The sequence below is a fragment of the Pollachius pollachius genome, assembly GCF_949987615.1.
Source record: "Pollachius pollachius genome assembly, chromosome: 12".
NCBI classification, from domain to species: Eukaryota; Metazoa; Chordata; class Actinopteri; order Gadiformes; family Gadidae; genus Pollachius; species Pollachius pollachius.
Window position 1 is genome coordinate 9,407,453 of NC_136945.1, and position 19,112 is coordinate 9,426,564.

At 45.1% G+C, this 19,112-nt stretch overlaps 1 protein-coding gene across 4 annotated transcripts in view; it reads left to right on the forward strand.

Moving 5' to 3' along the window:
- r3hdm2 (R3H domain containing 2) overlaps nucleotides 1-17,663 on the forward strand; it is a 42,839-nt gene extending 25,176 nt beyond the window's left edge. For 2 of the 4 annotated variants that reach the window (XM_079747497.1, XM_079747498.1), the window contains exons 14-27: nucleotides 538-585; nucleotides 3,688-3,923; nucleotides 4,387-4,559; nucleotides 5,034-5,132; nucleotides 5,380-5,679; nucleotides 8,835-8,970; nucleotides 10,536-10,693; nucleotides 11,197-11,363; nucleotides 12,301-12,401; nucleotides 13,098-13,267; nucleotides 13,605-13,752; nucleotides 14,837-14,931; nucleotides 15,374-15,458; nucleotides 15,847-17,663. In XM_079747497.1, the coding sequence (XP_079603623.1) occupies nucleotides 538-585; nucleotides 3,688-3,923; nucleotides 4,387-4,559; nucleotides 5,034-5,132; nucleotides 5,380-5,679; nucleotides 8,835-8,970; nucleotides 10,536-10,693; nucleotides 11,197-11,363; nucleotides 12,301-12,401; nucleotides 13,098-13,267; nucleotides 13,605-13,752; nucleotides 14,837-14,931; nucleotides 15,374-15,458; nucleotides 15,847-16,208 (2,278 nt within the window). In that variant the 3' untranslated portion in view covers nucleotides 16,209-17,663. The remainder of the gene's footprint in view (nucleotides 1-537; nucleotides 586-3,687; nucleotides 3,924-4,386; nucleotides 4,560-5,033; nucleotides 5,133-5,379; nucleotides 5,680-8,834; nucleotides 8,971-10,535; nucleotides 10,694-11,196; nucleotides 11,364-12,300; nucleotides 12,402-13,097; nucleotides 13,268-13,604; nucleotides 13,753-14,836; nucleotides 14,932-15,373; nucleotides 15,459-15,846) is intronic. The other 2 variants (XM_079747499.1, XM_079747500.1) reach the window with 1 other exon arrangement.
- The last annotated feature ends 1,449 nt before the right edge of the window (nucleotides 17,664-19,112 follow it).

The window sequence follows — 19,112 nt, forward strand, 5'->3', positions numbered from 1 at the left end:
GGTTGTCTTAATAATGGCATTTAAAGCAGAGCTGATTTCATATTTTGCCGCCGTGGATTTAATAACATTTGGTATGAGATGTTCACTTCCTGAGGTTAAATTAACTTGTAATAATGAATTGGCTGGGCCTGTTGGTTTTGGCTCAATATGACTGCAGGGGTTATATCATCTGTTGCAAGCATGTGTTTGTTGTGGAAGGGCATTTTGCAGGGGAGGTTAGCTAACAGAGGCAGAAAAAGTCCACCACCCTCCCCAGGCTTCTGGCTGTTGACTATGACAGATTTGTAGACAATATGCTGAGGAGGAGAGAAAAAGGGGAGCGTGGGCCTTTTGAGCAGTCGTGTTCTGCCTACTTTGCGATTTTATTCCTTTATTTAATTATTTTTATTTTCTTGGAGGGCTGGAAGTTGTGCACTGTGCCTACCTCAATCTCCTACTGCTCCCCCCCCCCACCCCCCACCTTTCCAAGCACCCTCAACCCTCCTTCAATCCATTCCTGTAACCCTAGCGTTTTTCTCCCAATGTTAACCCCAACAGACTTTCCACTGAGGGCTACTCCTCTCAAAAGAGGAGGCAGATCTTTAGGTACTGGGGTGTTCTGCTGACCTTGACCTCTGTGTTTGCCATGCCCATTTCTGAAAGTGGTTTGGTGGTCATAATGGTGGTTGACTTGTGGTGCTTTTCCTCTTTTGGTTTTTGTTTGTTTTTGTAATTGAAATGTATCTCTATCTCTGCTTGGCATAGTCCGCTGATTGATGGCTATTCCAGCACTGCACTGTGGGACCCCCCATGACCCATGCATGGCTGCTTTATGATCTCACTGGGGACTGATTTGACCTAGCTTACTTTCCACTCCGTCGATCATCATTAGCACTGCAAAATTGTTTGGTTATTTTTCATGCAGCAACCGCATTGCTTTCAGTCGCATTGTTTGTTTCGTGAGTTATTTTTTTGAGTTTTCAACATCATCCGTTGTATAATGCATAATAGAAATCTCTATTGTGCGTTAGACTTGCCACGATTAATTATGGGAGCTGTATGTCAAAACAAGATGACGGCAATTTTTTTGTGATAGGAATATTTAATCATCTATGCTCGAATGTAATACACAGTATTTTTTGGTTCTACGTTGTCAGGCAGAAAATATGAAACGTTTAAACCAAAGACACACTTACTTTCTTCGCCGGTTGGAACCAATCAGTTTTTTGTGTCCTTAAAAATAGTACAAATACATTTACATGATACAAATAAACTAAGGATTATTTCAAGGGATGTCCCTACTTTAATGATAGAAGGAGGATTTAAGCAGTTACTGCATTAAGCACATTTACCGTAATTTAAATGTTGAAAGCAACACCAAATTATAATTTCTCTGGGCTTGATGACATCTCAGCTATCAACAAATGTTGACCAGTCATGCAACACAATGCAAGGTCGAAAAAGGTACAAAAAACTACTGCTAACTGTCGACGCAGCAACAATATGGTAACTTATTTAAAGCTGCTTTATGATTAAAGCAGCTTTAATTGATTTTTGGCCACTAGAGGGCAAAAGGTACACTTCAAAGAAGTTGAATTAACAAACACAGTAGGCAGTCCCCCCCACCCCCCTCCTACGACCGTAATGAGTGATTTCTCGCTCTTTCATTAGGTTAGAACAGTTTGAAAAAAATCTATTTGCCACCAAGCATTAAAGAATTTGGTGGTGGGAGACAAATGTGGGTTAATGGGATATTTGAAACTAGTAGATCCCATAGCGTTGATAACCAGTTACATGCATTACACAATTAGATCTTTGAATATAAGTATTGGTATTAGTGTAATAGTATTGCATGATGAACCTATATTTTCTCATAAAGCCCACCACAGAAAACATATGTTAACCTGGTTGACACATGTTTGTTTAAACACTTAACAATAAATTGCCAATAAACAAACAAACATGGGCTTCCCATTACTGAGCAACCTAAATAGCCTTCAGAGAGGAAATGGAACTAGTGTCGATTTGCTCCAGCACTAAGGATGAAAGCACGAAACAACAGTGTCGCTCGGCCAGATTGCATACATATAAAGGTGTGTTTCTATGCAAGCGCTATAGATGGAACATCATGTGATGAGCTGGAGAATCCCCCTCCCCTCCTCCATCTCCCTGCTCTCATCTTTGTCTCCAGAGCGATGTGAAACAAGCGTTGGCTGCGTGCAGCGAGCAGCACAGCACCCGCCCGTCCTTAAAATAGGCTCTGCAGAGTGAGGTCTTTAAATAGATTCTCCATTAATTACAGGTTCTCTGAAATATTTATCAACTATTGCCATGTCAAAAACATGGCTCTACGAAGCTGGTCTGTTTTTACCGGGTTTCGCCCAGCCCCCGTTCTGTTTGGCAGAAGATTACAAAAATCATCATCATTTTAATTTTCCTATTATTTTTGACATGTGTATTTTTTTCCCTTTTTTACCAACATAAACCTCAACAGGATCGCACACTCTGTGTTAATCCGCTCAGCATAAATTTGTCACTGGCAGTTCCTTTTTATATTTTGGCTACCATATTGCAAAATATTTGGTTATTTTGATGTAAATGTTTCAATCAATCAAATGAAACATGAATACGTTGTATGATTTGGAGTATTGTCTGTCATGCAGCATTGCTTGAAGACTACTATAGCTGCCGGTAGGCCGATTTCTTTGGAAGCAACATAATGTTAATAGCATGTTGTTTGCAAGCCCATCCATGAGCCCTTACGGAGTTGGTACCCAGAGGTTGTGCTTACAGTCTGATTGCTGGTTTTCTTGGCTGCTGCTCCATCGCAGAGCGACTACATCACCGCTAAACACAACAAGAGCAACACATGTTTATTCAGCAGTCTAGTATCAACAAAACAGTGGTTACTAGTTGCAAACCAGTGCAAGTATTTATTCCCTAGAGAGTGTGTCTGTTTTGTATCTGGTCTCAATCTGTGTATTTCCGTGTGTTTGTCTCCCTGTTTATGATGAAGTATGTCTGTATGTGCGCATGTTTTTAATTTTGTATGAACCTGAAATGTTTCTATAATCACCAAGGTTCATTAGTTAATGGTCTCAAGTGTCTCAAGTCTTGGATGGTTTGTCTTTTGTGTCTTGACGTATTGGTGTGGTTTGTCTTGGGAGATCACTGTACCTGCATGGTTGTGTTGATTTTTGTCGCACCGTACTGTTGCGGTTGCGTGGGTGTGCGTACGTTGTTATGGTTGGGGTTTGTTGCCTGTTTTCTTTGACTATATTTTAAATCATAGTTTAATTGAACAAGCCCACATGCATCTCTTGTCTGTCGAATGCCCTCATCCTGTCAGACTCTGGAGCGGCTGATGGCCAATCTGTCCTCCGTCCTCCAACACCCCCACCCTCTATGGCCCCGCTGTGTCTCTGTGCACCTTAATGATCAGTAAAACATTGTTCTGTTCCTCTGTGTTTCCTTTCTGCCCATTATACCTCTCGCACAAACCTTCCTCCCTGCTCCCATTACCTCGGCTCTTTTCAATCCCCATATCCTATAATTACACCCCTTCATCCCTTTGCTTTTGAACCTCTGTACGTGACTGACTTCTTTGTGGTATTTCTCGTCTGCTTCTTCCCACTTTCCTACTTTCTGGTTCCTTCCCGCCCCCGTCGTTCTCCCACATCCCACCACCGCCCCCGCCCAACCAACCAGGGGGAACCGTGAGAGCTCCAGCCGGGCGTCCAGCAGCCGCCAGAGCAGCACGGACAGCGACATGAAGTGCCTGGAGCCGCGGCCCTGGAGCAGCACCGACTCGGACAGCTCCAACCGCACGCTGCGGCCGCCTGTCACCAAGGCCAGCAGCTTCTCGGGCATCTCCATCCTCACCCGCGGCGACAGCCTGGGCAGCAACAAGAGCTCCCAGGGCAGCTGCCGGGGCTCGCGTTCGGGTATGGGCCCCCCCACGGAAGAAAGGGCAAGGGGGTGACGGCAGGGAGGGAGGGAGAAGGGGGGGGGGGGGAGGAAGTGGATAGATGGATGGCTGAACCCTGAGGAATCTGACCTATGGAGAGCAGTTGTCAAATATGTCATTACAGGAAAGACTTTCCCTCATTAATCATATCCGTGATGTGGATTTTTATGCTCCCAGGCTTTTGAAATTGTGCTTATTAAAATAGTAATATGAGAATTTAAGAATATTTTCAAATTAGTATATCCTCTAGGGGATCAAATGACAAGTATTACATTTGTAATGTCCGTTAACACCTTTGATCGTGTTGCTCAAATAGTTACACATTACACACGAGTAGTGTACTGTCAAATCAACTCATCATTTGGCGGTTCTTCTATTCTTCTATTTTTCTTCCTTCGCTTTCTTCAACGTTTGTTGTTTGTTTTGTCTGTGTCTTCAAGGCCTGCCCCTGGTGAGTCCGGACCTGTGTCCCCCAAGCCAAAATCCCCAGACCAGCCGCAGCCTGCTCCCCTGCCCGCCCCAGACCCAGCAGCCCCACGCCCAGCCCCCACCACAGACCGCCCTGCTCCCCACCCCACAGCAGCACCCCATGGGGAACCATATGATGGCCCAGGTAGGAACAGCCTCCACCCATGTCCCAGTAATGGCCGTGATGATACATTTGAATGAGTGACTTGGGTGGTTAAATTGGGCCTATTGAGAGATTTTGGAACCACCTATTTGGTCTTGATTTGTGATTCTCTCTGGTGTTACATAACACCTTAGAGAACCTCATGTTTTCTTCCTCCCATGATGATATCCGTCGAGCAACTGCGTTGCGTTTCCATGCACCACGTTGTCTTCAAAGCATTTTGAGGCCAAACCGTTTATTTTGGTTACCAATTTCCTCAGTGTTCTGACCCAAATCTTCCCTTTGTCGGCCTGTTTATTAACGTGTATTCATCTGTCTCTGCAACGTCTTGCTCTCCTCCTCCTCGCTCACTCCGTGTGTGTGTGTGTGTGTGTGCGTGTGTGTGTGTGTGTGTGCGTGCGTGCGTGTGTGTGTGTGTGTGTGTGTGTGTGTGTGTGTATGTGTGTGCGTGCGCAGCCAGTGACGTCAATGCAGCCCTCCCAGTCCGTCTCCTACTCCAGCCCAACCTGTCCCCAGGTCCTCCTGCCCGTCTCTCCTCCCCAGCAGTACACCATGGTACTGACTCCTTATTGTCACGCCTCACCAAACCCTGTTGTCGATCAAAGTGACTTGGGATATTCAATCGGGCTTGCAAAACATAAATACATCCGGTTGGACTTTTAACAGCTGACTTGAGACTTACCAATATTGGATTCAAGCCATTTGTCTTTTGAATGGAATCAGATGCAATTTTAGCGTTCATCCTTGTGAAGTGAATAACATCCGCCTTTGGTTTCTGCCCCGACACCGCCTCCTTCCTCAGGGAGAGGAGCTGGCCCCCCAGTTCAGCCAGATGACCCTGAGTCGGCAGGGCTCCAGCGAGAACCCAGAGGCTCCCCCCATGTATCAGACGGCCCCGCCCTCCGCCGTGCTCACCCAGCACCCGCCCCCCCAGACCAGCTACATCATGGCCACCGCCGGCCCGGCCATGGCCCCGCCGTCTGGCTACCAGCCCGCCACGGGGCACTCACATCCGCCGCCCCCGCCTCCTCCGCCCTCCCAGCCCGTCATGCAGGCCCCGCCCCCACCGCAGGGCTACCTGCAGCCCCCTCCGCCCCAGCAGGTAAGGGGGCAACAGCCCGACAGGGATTACGTTACGGTCGTTGGATTCAGTGGTGGCCGTTTGGGAGTTCTCTACACATGGGGGTCTGTCGTGACACGCACCAGTAAACCAATGGTGATTCTTGTTAAAGTATGTGTGGTGTGTGGAGAACCGGGGGCCGAGAGGGAGGTGTCTCTGAAACCAGAAGATGTATTGACTCCAGCCGTCTTTTGTTATCGAGGGGCGAACGTTAAGAATAGATCCACCGGCTCGCAGAGTTTGAATGGCGGCCTGTTGCATCGTGGCCCAGGTTGACACACACTCTATCGAGTGTGTGTGCATCCGCGGTTGAGTAGACCACTGCTGCAACCTTGTACGTTTGTAGGATACGTTTCCTCTCTTAAATATTTACGAATGCCCTGCGTTCTGACCTGCCGTCACCAATGCACTTTGAAGAACGCTCCATGGTCGGCATCATGTTCCTAACCGCACATCAACCAGCCCTAATGGAACGCCCTTCCGCTGTTAAAACAGAGCTGCAAGTACACATTGTTCTTGACCCTACCACTGCTATCACTCAGTGAGCCTATCAAACTGCTTCCTAGCTTATCCATCAAACTTTCCAATTGCCATTTGAGCTTGATCATTTCGACTATTTGCAAGTGTTTTTTTCACTGGATTGGATTTGATGATTGTCTGGTGGAAACAGGGCAATCAATGCTTTGCCTACTTTGATCCAACAGTGGAAGAGTGAAATGTTGTGAATTTCACCAAGTAGCAGCATTCCCCCGGTGTGAAGTGCTTTCCTCCCACTCGGTTTGCTATACGTTCTTCTTTTCAGTCAGTCAGTCATACTGGCTCTTATATAGCTTCTCAGATGTATCTTTGGCTCTCTCCTCTATTGGTTAGGGTTATATTGAGCCCTTAAAATGGTTTATGGGATGCATTTTCCTACTGCCAGTGATGCTGTAGTCGTAATGAAGGGATGTTTACATATACTCACACATAACTTGTGTCTTGTAAATTGTGATTAAAATGAAGGTCAAATGATTTGGCCAAATGTGTATATCTGTATGACTCCCTGGTGTGGTCCACTCATGTCCACACACGTTAGTTGCAATAAGACAAATCTATAATATTTGAACTGTGAACTGTTGAATCCACATTAGTGGCTCAAGTGACTCAGTGTTTCGGATGTGCAATTCACACACTCGCTACAGGTCTGAGCGTGTCTATTGTGGTGCAGTGGAGCGACTCAACTCGGCACTAGCCAGTGTCCTGCCAAGGTGCTTACCTTCCGATAGGAAACACAAAATCATTTATTTTGGTAGGTGAACCATATGGTACCTTGCAAAACCTTGTTGAAGGAACTACGAGACAAAAACGATGAATTATACAATCCACGTTGCTGTTAGCGGAGCCATATTTGGTGAAGGCACCCGCGCTCCCAACGCCAAGGGGCACACTTCCATCTTAAGGAAAAATAGCAATATGTGCATTGTTTAATTCATGGTTTTAGTTTTGTAGTTTTATTAACCAGGTTTTGCAAAGTGACACATGGATCATCCATCGATAGATTATTGAACCCAACCTTGGCCACGCTTCCCATCAGAGGGTAATTGTTCCATCAGCGCTGAGTTGAGTTGCTCCATTCCACCACAGAAGAAGGAACCTCAGTCGAGAATGGCCGATCAGAAGCTATGAGTGTGTGTGTGTGAATTGAACACATTTGAAACTAAGGGAAATATGTTTAAAAACTCAGACGGGAGAAAGAGAGTGTTTCAAAACCAAGTCAATGATTGCACGCGTTTCAATCTATCAACAAATGCCTATTGGACAGTTAAGGAGCCAATTTAACATTAACAATTGAAACTAATTCATACAGACATTATTTTAAGGTATTTGTGGAAAAAGTATGGTTTGGATTCATAAATATGTGTACATTTGTACAAACCATTGCAAATTCATTCAAATATAAATTAACAAGACACTGTAAACTTGTACAAGACCCAAGTTGACTACAATAAGCATTATTCCGTATTGTACTTTCTATCTGTTTACTTTGTCTTAACTGGTCTGTCTATTTTTATATATTTTCCCCTTATCAACTCCCTGTATAGGCTTTGTCTTTTTCAATTGATACTCTGCAGAACGAGGCGTGTGTGTGGGTGGGTGTGTGTGGGCGGGGGTTGGTCCACAGCGTAACAAGAGAGCAAATATCGACATCCCCAGACCAGCCCCGGAGACGGTTGGTGTGTTGTCATTTATGTAGATGAGGGTGGAGGCAGCAGCAACAGCAGCTATCGATTCTTCACGGCTTCGCGGCTACTCACTTTTGCTATGTGTCATTTTGATGTCTCCTTTTGTGTGCTCACACAGTATGTCTATGTTTATATGCCAGTGTTGAATAAGCCACTGTGGGCTGATACCCAAAAATGGAAAACTAAAGAGGCAGACATTGACAGCGCTGGGCCTAAATATAAGCCCCTGTGTACTTTAGTCAGAGTGCATTTCAGTGCCTATACATGCACAGCCTTAGCTGGATAAGGATGAATGGATAGCAAGAATAAGGCTGCATTCAGAATCAGGTAACTACATGCGTTTTCAGTCCATTGATAGCTTCTTGTCAATGTGTTTACATGACCAATGCATATGAGCAGATGTTGTCTGTGTCAACACCCTACGCATTCTTCCTTCATTTGGTGAATCAGCTGCTTCTGGTGTGTGTGTGCGTGTGCGTGTGTGTGCGTGTGTGAGTGTTATGCAGATGTTTGACCTTTTGCTGCATGCACAGAACAAACACAAAGCCAAGGCTATTATGAATATCCTTTTTACAGACCCAAAGGTGTGTTATTTGCAATATGTCTGGTCCATGTGACTTGAATCTTGAATTTGGTATGCTGTTTAAGGTGTGAAAAGGGCAATTTAACTTTTTGGAAGATGCTTTGTATACATTTGTGACATTGATCTTGTCAATTTGTGCATCACTGTTGATATTTAAGTGGGTAATCATTTTTGGTACACAAGCTCTCTTTCTCGTTTTCTTTGGCAGGACTGCACGCTCATGTCAGGACTCTGAATTGTTGTAAAGTCACCGTGTCCGTTTGGGACAGGCTCTCTTTTGGCTTATGCTTTCTCATCACGTTCTCCTTCTCCTTCCGCACAACCCCGTCCAGATCCAGGTGTCCTACTACCCTCCCGGTCAGTACCCCGGCACGGGCCAGCAGTACCGCGTACCCCAGCCCATAGCCCACCAGGTGTCCTACCCTGCGCAGCGAACACAGCCCATGCCACAGCCTGCACAGCAGTCGGGTGAGTGGAGGAGGGTCTGAGTGCCGGGGTTTAGGCGGAGCGAAGGTTGGCATTGCAAGGCGTACACATTTCTGCTCAAATATAAATAACTCCCATGACCCAAACTTTATCACTTCAGGCTGTATTTATTTCAGTTAACTGAACACTCTGAAATGTTCCCATACCAGTCCTTGAAGCAAAAACAAAAAGTACACACACCAGACACCTAACACCAGCCTATGTTTAGCCCAAGCAAACAAAATATTATCTTTGTCAATACGAGTGCTCTAACATTGTTGATTTTGTTTATGTAATGGATTTTCGTCTGATCAATACTGTCTGAAACATATTTAATCTCATTGGACTGGTAAGAGCCTGTGGTCTGAGAAAGTTCAGCGGGGAGAAGTTTGGCTGTGAAGAGTTTGCTGTGATCAGTGCTTTAGTAAGCTAACAAGGGGATTGTAGGCAGTCTGGCTGTAAACGCTGGCCTAACTCCACATATACTTACCTTTTACCTCCTGTCTTAAAACTGTACATACTTGGCTTTTTAATATTGCATTGTTGCATTATATTTCACTTACTCCTCTGTATATCCCATCTAATAAAATATGTACATGCTAACTATTTAACAAAGATGTAGTAATTGAGTAACACTTGAGACATTTGCTGTATAAAGCAGGTAAAAGGGTTAATATAGCCAAGGAAAAAAGAATATAGCCAAAATAGACGTTTTTCTTTTCTTTTTGGCATGGAAAACACATGTTTCCGTCAAGCTCAGAGTAGACCAGAAGGGTGTGGGGGTGATGTATACAATGAGTAATGGCTAGGCTGTGTTGACCAGTTTAAAGGAGGAGGGGATCTAGTGTTTGTCAGTGAGACTTTCCATTGGGTACTGCGTGTGCAGACACTTGCTTGCCACTGAGGGTAATGTCAATATTGATATTGGAGGGGAAATGGCCTTTTATTTGTATTTTTGTATTTTTCTTACAATATATCCACCACGTGGATGATAACCTCTGGGATGATAAAAGTGCTTCTTATCTTGTTGCATAAAGTTGCATAAAAATACTTATTTGGTGTAGATTTGAGGTATGACAATAAACTCTTATCTGAATCTTATATATTTATTTTGCTAATGTATTACTTATTAAACTCATTTTGATAATAAACAATATTGCTTTTTAATAATAATATACAGTTAAGAATGTAATTTATTTGCACTACAATATTAGACCAGCCGCCACTATTACTTGACACACAAACTGCCAGTGCAAACACCATCCTTTACCCGATATTGTCAACCACCTCCACGCAGCCACACTCTCCCTTGTGTTTCCAGCCAACATTCAAGCCTTCATTTCTCAACAGGGTCATGGTTTTTCCGATGTTTTGTAGGCCACGCAACCTTCCACCTCATTACATCATCCTTATTTCTGTGTAATAAAAACAAATAAACTAAGGAAAACCCTTATCTAAAAGTTGTCCAGTTGAGGGTCCGTCCACACACTGGACTCCCGACTCCTCCAATCTTCCTTGCATTAAGTCCCTCTGATGTAATTGTGCTCTGCTCTCTGTTGTGCCCGCAGGGCTCCAGACCATGATGCCAAGCCAGCAGCCTAGCTACCAGGGTATGATGGGAGTCCAGCAGCCCCAGAACCCAGGCCTCATCAACTCCCAGAGGGCTGGCATGGGGGGACAAATGCAGAGCATGATGGTCCAGTACCAGCAGATGCCCTCGTATCAGGTATCTACGCACACCAATGTCTCTGTTGGACGTACCACGCAGAGAATAGCTGCCCTCTCGGCATGTCTCGATGTCTTTAGGATCTCCCAGTTACGACTGGTGTTTCTGTCTGAGGTCGTTACTATTAGGACTTGTTTTTAAAAGGGACTATTGATGCCTACAATGCCATCAGGACAACAAACGGATAGCAAAAGTGTATAAAACATAAAAAACAGAGCAGTAATATGGCAGAGAAAGTGCCAAATGTGCATGTAATATAAAGTGCAAGATTGTAATTATTGTGCAAATTTAGTTAATTAAATTGCATATATAGTGTACTCAATTCCCCTGATAATAAGCCACCGTATTCATGTGTGGCCTACCATAACCCGCATCAGTCATCTGTATGAACAGGTATATGCCCATCATACATGCGGCTGTTCACATGTATGTGAGCATCACAACAAATGAGTGATCTAACCCGCGGTCCCCCTCCATGTTTTATCCGTGGTGCTGATTCACAGATGGAGTCGGGCCTCCCCGCCTGCGTTCAGGTGTCCGTGGGGAGTGAGTCCCAGCAGGTGCAGCAGCAGTACCAGCAGCAAGTCATGGTGCCCGTCAGCCAGTCTGTCCAGGGGCCCATGCCTGTCTACTACAGCGTTATCACCCCCACACAGCAGACCAGCACAAGGTGAAAAGACCTTGTGGTTTTTCTGAAATCGTGTGTGAGCAAGCTGCTAACCTGCAAGTCCTCCTAATAGCCTTGGCCGACATTCCAATCCCTGGCAATTAATACAAATGTAAGAATATACGTCCTGGGGTAGCATTACATTTTTCACATGCCTATAGCACTAAGTACTACATTGTAAAGTACATTTTTATTTACAACGGGACATCAAACGTTGGATATAGAATAGCTTTTGCCTGTAATGCCAAGGATGTATGCAATGTTACAAGGGCCTATATCTGTACACAGTCTTCCAGAGGCAACTTTTATTTAACAATAGCATTTAATGGTGTGTGCAAGCCCTGTCCAAATATCAGTAAAGTTATTTTTTGCCGTAGTGACCCCGTTCCCATCCACTTGAACAACTTGTAAATGCCCTGACTCCCCGTCAGGAAAGGAAGACACTAGTCTTGTATAGATTTACATGAGGGTGATCCATAACGCATTTCAATTTTTTTCATGAACCTATATGGATGTGTGTCCAACTATGGATGCTAACTTGTGTGTGTGTGTGTGTGTGTCTGTAGGTGTGTGTGTCTGTAGATGTGTGCGTCTGTCTATAGGTGTGTGTGTATATGTGGGTGTGTGTGTGTGTGTCTGTAGGTGTGTGTATATGTGGGTGTGTGCCGCAATCCCTCCTAGCCATACATCAGGGATTTGAGCTACTGCCATCTGGGAGACGGTATAGACTGCTTAGAGCTGACAACATTAATTATAAAAGCTCTCTTATCCACAACCTGTATCTGTGTTTGTATCAGGATGTCCAACACTGATATCTATGCTGTATCTGTGTTTGTATCAGGATGACCAACACTGATATCTATGCTGTATCTGTGTTTGTATCAGGATGTAAGCTCATTTGCTTTTGTCTCACTGTGTAACACTGCGTTGTGCCCCACAGTCCATCAGTAGGCTACCTGCAGCCCCCCAGCACGGAGCAGTACCAGATCACCCAGTCCCCGTCCCCATGCAACCCACAGCAGATCCAGCAGCAATATTCAGGTGAGGCTGTCATTATCACTGGATGGGGTAAAGTCAGGTAAAAATGACCTTTTTTAGGATGTCAACCTGTTTCCATGTAGCACCTTTTTAGCAGTAACTTGATTTGAAAACAAACCTATTTTGTTCCCTACTAAAAATGTGTTCTTATAAAGTTCTCCAGCCGGCGTTTATGTAACTGCCAGGTTAAGGTTTACCATGAACATCCGCAAATGCATCATTTATTTGGGCTGGGGTTGATGTTGAACTTTGAACAATACGTAATGCGTGAACCAATACGTAATTCAAAGTTAACATTTGTTCAACCTCTCTTTCAACATCGAGCTTGGCATAGTAAACAAAGCACTGTGTGTTTATTGTCAGTTGTGTTATTGCCTTAGACCACATAAGTCTGACATTACATTTCTGCACAAATAGGATGTCTAACTCAGTCAAATGTATACACAGTCTTAATTGGCTTTCATACTTAAATGTGAATGTTATTATGAGACATGAAACAGTGTTCCGGCTCATTTATAACAACGCAAACATCCCTCCCCTCTCCTTGCTTGCCACGTTTGACATTAAGTTAATGTTTATTGGGAAACATAAAATTTCTTTCGCTGTTGCTAGGTGTGTCACTCACCGGTTTTCCATTTTGTGTGTGTGTGTGTGCGTGTGTGCGTGTGTGCGTGCGTGCTTGCGTGCGTGTTCCATCAGGAGTGCCAGCCCCCGGTCCTGGGGTGATGGTCATGCAGCTCAGTGTCCCCAATGGACCGCAACCTACCCAGAATCCTCCTCTGGTCCAGTGGAATCCGTGCAAGTACTACAGCATAGAGCAGAGGCCCAGCAAGCCAGGGGAGCTCTACAAGCCTGAGAACCCTCAACAGGTGAGCATGGACCCTTCCCCCCCCACTGATATGAGGACAGGTCCTTGGCGCACCACAACATAAAGACCACTGAGTGACCTCAATCCACACTCCAACAGCAGGGCAACTTTAGCTGAATGGGTCTAATTAATTTATGCCCTGACTCTACCCACATAACACAGCAAAACAAGTCACTTTAAAAAATGTTCAGCCCAACAATGAGTTGGGCTGAATGTCTTTCTTTTATGTATTGTTTTGTGTGGGTGTTGTAACAAGTGGCTTATGCATGTCTTTGCCAGAGCACCGTCATCATCATCAGCATTGAGTTGTATCTCTGGTCTCCTCCTCCTGTCCCCAGGCCGGTACTCAGCTGGCCAACAGCCCCCTGGCCTCACCCACCCAGTCGCCCGCCCCGTCCCCCTCCGGCAGCGTGAACAGTGTGTGCCCTGGCCTGGGACCCCTGCCTCTCATCTCCCAGTTCTCTCGGCCCGGAGGACCGGCACAAGGTAGGGCACCGGAGTGCGCCCTAGACGAGCTGGCACGAGCCCTAGAGATGAGTGGAAGAAACGAAGGAGTTCGGAGTATCAGAAGTCTTCAGAAGTCATGCATTCACAAGTGTCAATCATAAGGGCTTTAAAATGTTTTGAAAGGTCTTAAGTCTAAATTGCATAGGGCTTGTTTTTTTTGTATGACTCAAAATAGGATTATAACATAAATTCTTATTATGTTGTGGCAGGGCTTAATGTTGCATGTCTGGTGTCTCTGGTCTTACAAAGTATTTTTTAAGTTGTTGAAACCTGCAGCTACCATGTGTTAAGTGGTTCATTATAAAACACTTTGTCTTTGATAATTGCATTGTAGAGTCTTAACTGTCCCCAAGAAGGTAAAGTTGAGTCCGGAAGGGTTTGGATATGCTTTACTGGATTTCAAATGGCCCAGAAGGACCCATTTAATGGAATTGTAATTCCATGCGCTCTGTTGTGCTGTTTGTGGTAACTATGCCTAACTGCTGATCTGCTCTCTTGCATACTGCCAGTTGGACCCTCTGCAAACCCTCTATGTCTGTGCTAGGGCTTCATTGATGGCATCATTGCAGGCCATTCACTCACAACATCACATGATCTCTTTCCCCCTAACCTGAGCTCACCTCTTACCTACACTCCCACACAGAGATACATCCTTCGGCCGGTAGAATGTCAACCGGGAATAGTTCAGACCAAGCTGTCCTGTAGCCTTGATTTTATAGGAAACTGTACGATTCAGATGGAACCTTTTCAATGTTATTTATGCAATCAAAAAAAGATGAATTAAGCAAAAATTTATTGAAAACATTTTTATTCAAACATTGTCATTCAACCAATTAAAATCCCCAAACCCTAATGGTCGATATCTGAAGTAGTTAGTACTTCCTTCATGTCTAGATCAAGCCGTGATGTCTCCAGCTGGTTCCTGAGCTGGTTCTTCTCTGTGCTGAAGCAGCATAGCCACCACTCTCAAAGTATACATGTGCTGTAACTGTCATTACAACTAACCGTTGCTCCCTCCCTCTCTCTACCTCTCCACCTGGCCGCTGTGTTGTGGGTGACCCAGGTGACGGACGCTATTCCCTGCTGGGCCAGCCCCTGCAGTACAGCCTCTGTCCCCCACCGCTCATGCACGGACAGCCCACCTACAACTCCCATCAGGTCAGTGCACAGCTTCCCTTCGGATCCATGCATCCATTAGCGTTCGTTTGAATGCCTGCCTGGGAACGCCCTCCCGAAGTGATTGAATTCAGACAGTGAAAGGGAAAGTTATTTTTTTCCACCAATCATGGCATTATCCTATACTCGTTTGTGTCCCTTTATCAACAATGCTATATAACATAAGCATTCAATCAGAACTGTAAAATAATTTGTTGCTCTTATTGAAGGATCGCAACCTGTGTTATTCTGAATTTTGCATTTAGGGCATGTTTTATTGTGATTTTACATTTGGAACACGGTAAAGAAAAACCTCAATGGCGGCCTCAGTTTTTTTGTGCTGTTGTCCATCTGTATGTGTGTGTGTATACCGCCATCTGCTGTCACAGTGTGTTACTACATGACACTAATCTGCCACAACACTGTCTCTGATGTGGGTTTCCAGGGCCAAGGAGCCATGAAACACGGAGCGAGAGGGAAGAAACAGACGCTGAAGTCTCAATCAACAGATCTTGGCACCACTGATGTCGGTACGATATGAAAATTCATCAAGTCAAATGTCTCTACCCACGCTGTGAAATGCATGTTCTTCATCAAATGGACAGAGGTATACATTTCAGGTTCAGAAAGTAAAAAGACTCTCTGAACGAAATAGATGGACTAACGCCTCAAAAGCAACCAAAAGCTAAGCTCAGCCGAAGTTCGTATAGCTCAACTCGAGCGAACGTGCGAAAGAGGCGAAACAAGTAGAATCACGCAAATCTGTGTCGTTTGTGCCGCCGGCAACGCCAGGTGAGAAACCTGCGTCTATTGGTGCCTTTGCATTTACTTTGCATGTAATCAATTAAAAAAGCAGCGGCCCTGGGCTCCCTCTGCTCTGGCATTGTGGTCTCACTGTCACCGTGTGTTTCCCGCCAGTGGTCAGCCGCGTGCTCGAGGTGACCGACCTCCCCGAGGGGATCTCGCGCCCCGAGGCCCAGAAGCTCTTCAACCAGCTCTCGCTGTGCGGCGCTCGGATCCAGTGGCTTAAGGACCCCCAGGGGGGCCGGGGGGGGGCAGGGGACACCGGCAGCCACCCCCAGCACTACCCCCACCCCCAGCAGCACCACCACCGCCATGACCCGGCCCACCTGTACACGGTGGTGGCGGTGTTCCCCAGCACCATGGCCGCACAGAGCGCTTCCTTCAAACTCAACAACAGCGGCGGCGGCCTCTTCAAGCTGCGCGCCGCCAAAAAGAACTATGACCTCCGCGTTCTGGAGAGGGCCAGCTCCCAGTGAGCAGCAGCAGGAGCAGGAGGAGGAGGAGGAGGTGGTCAGGCTTGAGGGGAGGGAAGGTGCAAAGAACAGAGAGAGAGAGAGAGAGAAGAACGGAGAGAGAGCGAGATTGAAAGAGGGAGAAGGACTGAAAGAGAGACATTCATGATGTGGCATGGGGTTGGGAGGGTGAGGAAGGGGGTCGCTGGGCTGGGCTGGTGGTCTCTGACTCTCTCTGTATCCATTTTGCCATTGTTGAGATATATATAAATATATATATATATAGTATATAAAGGCGGGGAACTCGGTGTGAATAATGAGGTGGCCGGTGTTTGTTTGCAAAGATGATTTGGTTGTTTTTTTGGTTTTGTTGTTTTTTTTCTGTTCATTCTTACTTTTTGTTTTAGTATTTATATACCTGAAGAGCACACAAGACACGTGAGCATGTGTTTCACTGTTGCCGGTGGGGGGTTGGTATGAAAGAGGGAGGGGGGCTGGAGAATTTGTGCTGCCATTATACAAATGCACAGCGTACAGCATGCATACAAATACAAACATTACTCTTGTCCCAGCACAGGGGGAACCGACATGGGGAACGGATCAAGACACACGCACACACACACATGCAGACGATAACATAAACACGTGCGTTCACACAGAAAATGCAGGCAACAGGGTTCCGTAGCACATCAACAATAACACGCTGGAAATCAACCTCTCACTCCTCTCAAAACACCGTCCCTCTCTCCCTCCTCTCTCTACCCCGACCCCTGCTCTCTATCCCCCCCACACACACACACACAAACAGAAATACACATACACACACCCATGCCAAAACCACTCCTGACCTTTTCAACTCTCGTCTGTGCTTTCTCTCCTGCTACTCATTGTGATGCCCCCCCCCCCTCCCTCTTACCGAAAAAAACCTCCCGACCAAATCCTATAAATCTGTCATATTTATAACATTTCATACGCACAGGCTCTCCGTCACGCTATCTCTCCCTCTCTACCTCTCTTTCTTCTGCTCTCTCAATCTTTCTCTTGACTGTAACCTCTTTTTCTATCTCTCTCGCTTTCTGTTTGCCTTACTGCTGTTGTGGGTTTCCGTAGTGCGCTGTTATTTCTCAGAAGAGTATTGTTCTTTTTTGGTTCGATATATTTATAAAAAGTGATGTAAGGAATAAAAGAAATCTATATATTCAGTGATTATTTTTCCTCCAGTGGATGAGTTTTAGGCCTTCTGTAACACCCATCCTTTCCCCTTCCGACACATCCTCCTTCCCACATTCTCTCCATTCTTTGCTTCCTTCCTTCCAGTTCTTCTTATTTTCTCATCATTTTTCCCTTTGCCCCCGCTCTCCCCCCCCTCCATTGTGTTTGCTTTTATATTTTTTTGACAGCTGTGCAGAACGTTTCAAAATTAGTAAAAGTGCACAATATAACATAAGTCTACTGTAAATTTTATTTAATCTTGTTATTTTTTGTTGGTTTTTAAAAATATAAAGTCGAGAAAAAAAGAAATCCAAAAACATCCTTTGATTGTCTTGTGGTTCGTTATTGAATCCCCAGAGACAGATTGCTTAAGCTGAACTCAACACGGGCGCCCGGAGGTGTTATTTAATTATATAGGTGTTAAGAAATGTAATTTTCCTCCTCCGCGACCACGGAGATGGCGAGTGAGGAGAGTGAGTCATCCTTGGTTGACTAACCCCTGGTCAGAGGCTTGAATCAGACCGTCACTCCAGGATAATGTCATTATTCCCGCTCGCCCGACCCTCACGGTACACCGCAGTAGGGGACACTATGAGGTCCATGTTTAGTTCAGATTAGACCCTTCAGATTTTCATCCTTAGATTATTGGTGTTATTATCAAAACCTGTAAATACAAAAACGATGTATTAGTATTTTCCTGTTTAATAGAAATAGCTATTACTGAATGAAATGTCCACTGTAAGTTGCTTTGAATGAAACTGTCTGCTAAATGTAAAAGTTATCGTTATGCAGGGTCCTAGCATCCTCCAACTAAAGAAATGCCTTATTTCACCTAACTTTCATCACAACACCATGGCAGTGTGCTTTGGTATCTTCCTGGGCAGTTAACACTCAATATCTCCTGGGCCTTTACCATTTTTACAGTAAACCATGGATAACTGCAGTATATTCTGCGGCTGTCTTGTGTTTCGGTTCTAATAAGACATGTCAACATTGTCTTAAGGGAGGAACCAGAACGGGGCGTTGTCAGTTTAACCACAACTACGAGGGGGGGCATTCAAAGGGTGGCTTTCAAAGTTCTCAGCTGTCCCAAACGGTCACAAATGGAAACACACACACACACACACATGCACGCACACACTCTCAGAAACACATCCATAGAATAGGCTAGACCCGGCTGGGCTGGGCTTGGGTTTCTTGCATTGCAGCGTGTCATTCTCCCACCTGTTAGGGCCTCGTTTAACGACCAAAACAAAGGGGATGATGGGGAGAATGCTGGAAGAAGAAGTCCTGGCATCGAGGCACTCTCCGACAGGGAGCCAGATCTGGCACTTCATGTCTGTGTGTCAGTGGTCCTTCACCCCTTTGTGTTTTCCGGTGAGGAACTTCGTTTTACTCTTGAGGTTAGTTGATGTGTGCTGAGCCTTCACAATTTGAATGTATGTCTATCTATGTATGTATTTACCTATGTATTCCCTACTTTTTCTGCGTAAATCACTTCCTTACTAACGCATTCTACGTACAGTATATGCGTGTTTTTGCATCTACTGAACATTATTATGAAAGGTGATGGGGAAAAATATTTTTCAAAATGATATTGCATTAAAATTAAGCAGTGGGTTATAAATAATGTTTATTTTCTCTCCTGCCTTGGAAGGAGGCACAGGCATTAAATAGGAGGCAGGGCTGCAATGTATATATCTAGTTATCGTTTAA